Source organism: Echinops telfairi, unplaced genomic scaffold (genome assembly GCF_000313985.2).
Source record: "Echinops telfairi isolate 266 unplaced genomic scaffold, ASM31398v2 ScPeMD7_7469;HRSCAF=8507_1, whole genome shotgun sequence".
NCBI lineage: Eukaryota > Metazoa > Chordata > Mammalia > Afrosoricida > Tenrecidae > Echinops > Echinops telfairi.
This window is the reverse complement of record NW_022111373.1, coordinates 142,379,406-142,385,126: the sequence shown is the minus strand read 5'-3', so window position 1 is coordinate 142,385,126 and position 5,721 is coordinate 142,379,406. Positions and strand designations below refer to the sequence as shown.

Below are 5,721 nucleotides of genomic sequence, written 5' to 3'. Positions count from 1 at the left end.
GTACAGTGGGCACATGTTGGGCTGTTAACCGCAAAGCCAGCAGTTCGAAACCACCAGCTGCTCCTTGGGAGAATGACGGGGCTTTCTGCTCCCGTAAAGAGGTACAGCATGGAAAGACGCAGGGGCAGGTTTGCCCTGTCACTGGGGTCATGGGTCGCTGTGGGCTGACATCGACTGGAGCACAGTGAATGTGGTTTGGATTTTCCCAGAGGAGATCGCCAGGACTTTCTTCTGAGGCACCCGTCGGTGGGCTCAAACCTCCAAACTTTCCTTGAGCATCTGGCCTGTTAATGGCTTGCTCCTCCTCCCGAGTCAGGACCCCCAAAGGCTAAAATGATGTGCTAAATCACCTGGGGGCATTCATTTGTAGGCCTGCCTGGGGGCGAGGGGGGTACATCACAGAGGAAGACCACCTGGTGCAAACCCCGGCATTTCACAGGACCTTGCAGCTCAGAAGTCCAGTGCCATGCTTTAAGACTTCAAACCCAAGCTCACCGAGGCACCAGCCCCGAAGGGCGGCCTCCGCTCCTCAGGCATGCACAGCCTCCTTAGTGTCCACGGCATGAAGGCCCGCTCCTTCTCGGCGAAGGCCGGCTCTGGGGCTTCCTCTCTGATGTTAGCATCTCTGCCGGGACTCCCCTGTCCTGCGAGTAATCACTGACTCTGAATGGATCTCTTTTAATCTCCACCAAAAGCCACACATGATCCCGGGGACAGGGGAGCGGTAGGGTCTGTGGGCACCTGGCCCGGGAGGTGCAGAAGTGCACATAATGGCGTGCTGCTTGGCCCTTCTGCAGCTGCCTGAGGGTGGGGGTGGGAGGCTGCCCCAGCAGAAAAGGAAATCCCCTGGCCCTGACTCACTGACACCATCAGAGTGCCCGGACCCTATGGAGAACTCAGGGCCCCTGTGCGTTTCTGAGTGGAACACTTTACGGGGGTGGAAAGCCTTATCTTCCTCCCTCCAGCAGCTGCTGGTTTCCAACTGCTGACCTCGTGGTGAGCAGCCCAACATGTAACACACCCCGCTGAACGGACGGAAAAAACAAACTCACACTCACTGCCATTGAGGCAATTCTGACTCACAGCAACCCCGTAGGACAAGGTAGGGCTGGCTCTACAGGTTTCCAACACCTCGGGCGACGCTTCACCAGAGTAATGGGCGTTTCAGGACTTGCTCCCACTGGGCTGTCAAACAACAGGGATGAGACTGCAGGGAGTAGGGACACACAGAGTGTAACTGAACTGTAACTCAGGAGCCCCCTGCTGGCATAGTGGGGGAAGCACTGGGCTTCTAACCACCAGGTCAGCAGTTCGAACCCACCAGCAGATGGGAGGGTAAAAGGTGTGCCAGTCTGATTCTGTTAGGTCTGGGAACCCTGTGGGGCAGTTCCCCCTCTGTCCCACTACCAATTGGAATCAAGTGGATGGCGGTGGGCTTCCCTGTGACAAACACATAAATGCCGGGTTTCTCTTGCTGGAGGCTCGAGTGTGCATGGCAAACAGGTGCTATGAAGACAGAGCCCTGCTTGCAGGCAGCCCACATGGTGAGGTGACTTGGCTCCTGGGGCCCAGCTGTCTCTCTGGCCAGCTGTCTCTCCATATGGCTGACTTGCCACTCAAAAGGGGCAGGAGACAGCAAAATAGGCAGCTTGCACAGCTGAGACAGCACCCAACAGGTGCCAGGCTCGGAGCAGGGTGAAAGTTGCTGAGATTCAGTTTTTCTACCAAAGACGGCTCTCTCTGGCTTTCACTTCCTTGTCTCAGAAGTCTGGCACTTGCTGGGATAAACCACTTGGGCCGAAAGGTGGATATGAAAGAAGTGGGGAGGCATACGCCCTCCTACTGAGGAACTGATGATTTTTTTTTTTTTAAGGGAAGAGAGAAACACGCTTTAGGAGATCTTGTGTCAACATGAAATGTACTGGCCCCCCAAAACTCACTGCCATGTAGTCAAAGCTGACTCACAGTGCCCCTAACGGCACGGCAGAAGTGCCCCTGCGGAGTTTGCAGAGTGTAAAGGCAGTGGGAAGCCTCCTCTTTCTTTTGCGGAGCGGCTGGTGGTTTCAAACCACAGTACCTTAGGTTAGCATCCCAACTCGTAACCACTACGCACCAGAGCCCCTTGTGATGGGTCTAGGATACTAAAACCGTTGGTTTCTGTTTGCTCGTTTTACGTCTGCATATGTATCTGTCCCGGAGCACCGACCCCCCCAGGTGTGTGCTTGCTTAAAGTTGAGCAGCTGGGCTTCTGCGCGCCCCTCTCACCGTCCATCCCTCGGGCACGGCGGGCTCTTTCCCGGGTTCTAAGAAACCGGGTGGGCATGGGTGTGGGGGCAGTCCTTCCCACACCGGGCAGATCCCGGTCTCCACGGGGCACTAGGGCCCGGGACTGGACCGATCGGGAGCCGGACCTCCCTGTGGAGCCCCTGCCCGGGCCGGGGGTCCACGGGTTCGAGCCCGCCCTTGGGTCAGCGGGGCAGAGAGACCGCGCGAGGAGAGAGGAACGAGATAGTACCGGCTGGTGGGTGTCCAGCTTTCGTCTCCTGCTTCCCTTCGGGAGGCGAAGACATGGCGCGGACTGGAACGATCGAGGCGACGGTGGCTGCGGCGGCGACGGCTGGCGGGATTAAGCGGGTGGGTCCACAGGCGGCAGCGGGTGCCAGCCACGCCCCCGGCCCCAGAGCCGACGTGGCGCAGTGGTCCGGTCCGACCCCGCCCCGCCAGCCCGCCCCGGGCGTGCGTGATGGCGTCACTAAGCCCGGCCCCGCCCCGCCTCGCCCGGGAGCCCTGAGGGCGAGCATGCGCAGTCGGCAGCGCCACGTTGGAGGTGGTGTCCAGGAGCGCAGAAGAATGGAGGATGGAGGATGGAGGATGGAGGATGGGGCGGGGCGCTCTGCGGCTGGCGTGGCAGCTACGGGGGCGGGGTTGGCAGGGGACTTGTGGGAGACTACAAAGGTCCCAGTCTGAGGCCCGGGGCGGGACACACTCCACCGGCTTCTAATCCCCAGAGTGGGGAGGCACCTTGGGACTGCGGGGTCTCCACCCAGGGCGGGCCAGCTGTAACATGCCATTAACCACCTCCCACTGCAGGCCCTCAGTTAACGTTGAAATGAGGCCCCAGATGGGAGCAAGCTGGGGGTTTCAAAGAGGAGTGGGGCTGCTGACTAAAAGGTTGGCAGTTTGAAACCACGAGACACACCGAGGGAGGAAGACGAGGCTTCCTGCTCCCGTAAAGAGTTACAGTCTCAAGAGACCCACACGGGCAGTTCGCCCCTGCCCTATGGAGTCGTCAAGAGTCAGAATCAATCCCATGGCATCTGAGTCTTTGGAGGGGGCATAGCTTGTTAGAGGTAGTTAGGCAGGGCAGCCTTCACCCTGGCCACCAAGGTAGCGCTGTGCACCTGGACAGGTGTGCGTCTGTGCCTGATTCCCTTGAGATGGCTTGCTGGATCACACCCCTCCCTTCCGAAGCACAGCCACGTGGTCCTCTTCTGCACCATCAACCACGCCTGCTGGATTCACAGAGAAGTGTCCTTAAGATGTCTGTCACGGCCACCTCTGTACCTCAGACAAGAAAGCTGCTCAGCAATGCCTGGGGAATGTCACCCCTCCCATCCCTGTCAACCTGGCTCAAACTCTTTGGCCTTCTCCACCCCACGAGGCTGACGCCAACCTCAGAAACGCCTTTTGTCAAGGCCACTCCTGGCCTCTGACCAAACCCACTAGTCAATTTTCCACTCATTCTACCTGCCCTTAGCCCAGCTGTCGTGTCCCCGTGAAGATGTGCGACATCCCTGCCTTGCTCACTCCTCAGTTCCTCTGTTGCTCACTGCCGGTCCCTTCAGCACTGATCCACTCCCCCATCTTCACTTTGCTGAGAGGACCTCAGGTAGGCTGGCAGCTCTCTGCAAGCCTGCCGCCACTCCACCCCTGACCTTTGGACTGAACTTCAGACTCCTAGCCCCACCCCTTCCCCCCATGTCCGTCCTGCGGTGTGTAACAGCGCTGTAGGCATAGAGAGGGAAATGGCGATCTGAGAGGCGCTTCTCTGTGCCTGCACTTCAGCGGCCGCCACACCACCACAGCAGGTTAGCTGTTAGTTGGATGCTGAGCCTGCTGGCAGGTGTCAGCAGAAGAAAAAACCCTGACATGGGTTTTCTTCCAGAAACACTGCCTCACCAACCCTGAGCAAGAAAACCGCAGACGCTTTGACCGACGTGAGGAGACTCTGCCTATGCCCAACCAATAAACCCACTGCCATTGAGTTGATTCTGACTCACAGCAAGCCTACAGGTGCCTGAGACTTTACAGGAGCTGAAAGCCTCATCCTTTCTCCACTGTGGTCGCTCTGTGGCTTCGAACCACAGACCTGTGCTTAGCAGCACAGCTTGGAACCCACAACTCCACCTGGGCTGCTTTATGTTGTGCGCAAGAGTCGTAGGGTTAAACACTGGTGTCTTAATCTTCGAGCAGCTTCCAAACCGTCCAACCCACTGCCGTGGAGTTGATTCCAACTCGTGGCGATCTGATGGGGCACAGGAGAACTGACCCTTTGGATTTCCAAGGCTGTACATCCTCATGGGGACAGGAAGCCTCATCTTCCTCCGGAGGGGCAGCAAGTTAGCAACCCAATGCATAACCCACTGTGCCATCTCCCTCACTCATTCCCTGCCATTGAGTTGATTTCAACTCACAGACCCTATAGGACAGAGTAGAACCACCCCCGTGGGTTTCCGAGATTGTGACCCTTTACAGGAGTAGAAGCCTCCTGTTTCTCCCTTGGAGAATCTGATGGTTTCAGATTGCTGTGGTCCATAACCACTGGGTGACCAGAGCTCCTTAGAATGGCTTCTAAAGAGTACAAACCCACCACTCCAGGTGAAAAGAGACATCGTGCCATGGTTGAATTGGCAGCATGTTCCTCCCTTAACCAGTTGCTTCCCAGTCGGCTCCACCCCATAGTGACCCGCCTGGGTGTCTGAGAACTGAGCTTTTACATGACTAGTATTGGGGAAACAGACTGCCAGGCCTTTCTGCTGAGGCACCTCTAGGTACATTCAAACCGCCAGCCTTTCAATTAGCAAGTGTGCCTATTCACTGTTTTCATCCATGGATTTCTTTATCCCAGGGACTCCCATTTGTCCCCCTTGAGTGGTCCAGAAAGATGCACCTGGTGAGCAAATGCATCTCAGGATCAATGGCATAGGACACGTCTTTGGGGCAGGTGGCAGTTAGATTTTGTGACCACTTGGCCCTTGTGTAGGGGTGGAGGCTAACCTGTCAATCAGGCCACAGCCTGATGATGCCTTCTGGGCGGTGTGGCCTTTTTATAGGAGAGACACAAGGTCCCCTTCTCTGTCTTTTCGCTTTCCTGCTTGCTGGGACCACGCATCTGCCGAATTTTGAGAGTTAACTTCCTGCCATGTTTCCACGGGCCTTGGCTCCACGCAGGTCTGTACCACTGGCCTGAGCTCTCCCTGCTTCTCACTTCGCCTTTCTGTGTCCTTGGCCCGCAGTGACGTGAGGCTGAAGAGGATTCTGGCTGGCACCAGACCCACGGACTTGAGTTCAACTGGGCTGAGCTAGCTTCTTGATATAAAGTGCTTTCTTCTCAATGGATGAGTGTCACAGGCCCGGTTTCTCTAGACCACCCGGCCTGACACGGGGCAGCAGGAGACTTTTGGGGGAGCAGTTGAGTTCGTGGTGTGGGGCTTCCGAGAG

The 5,721-nt window shown here is 57.1% G+C and overlaps 1 protein-coding gene across 1 annotated transcript in view; it reads right to left on the bottom strand.

Annotated features, from left to right (window-relative positions):
* The window catches only part of LOC101656233 (death associated protein), a 28,580-nt gene extending 25,933 nt beyond the window's left edge, over window positions 1–2,647 (bottom strand). Inside the window, exon 1 of the mRNA XM_004698101.2 lies at window positions 2,516–2,647. Coding sequence (XP_004698158.1) covers window positions 2,516–2,570 — 55 coding nt within the window. The 5' untranslated portion in view covers window positions 2,571–2,647. The remainder of the gene's footprint in view (window positions 1–2,515) is intronic.
* Between the last annotated feature and the right edge of the window lie 3,074 nt (window positions 2,648–5,721).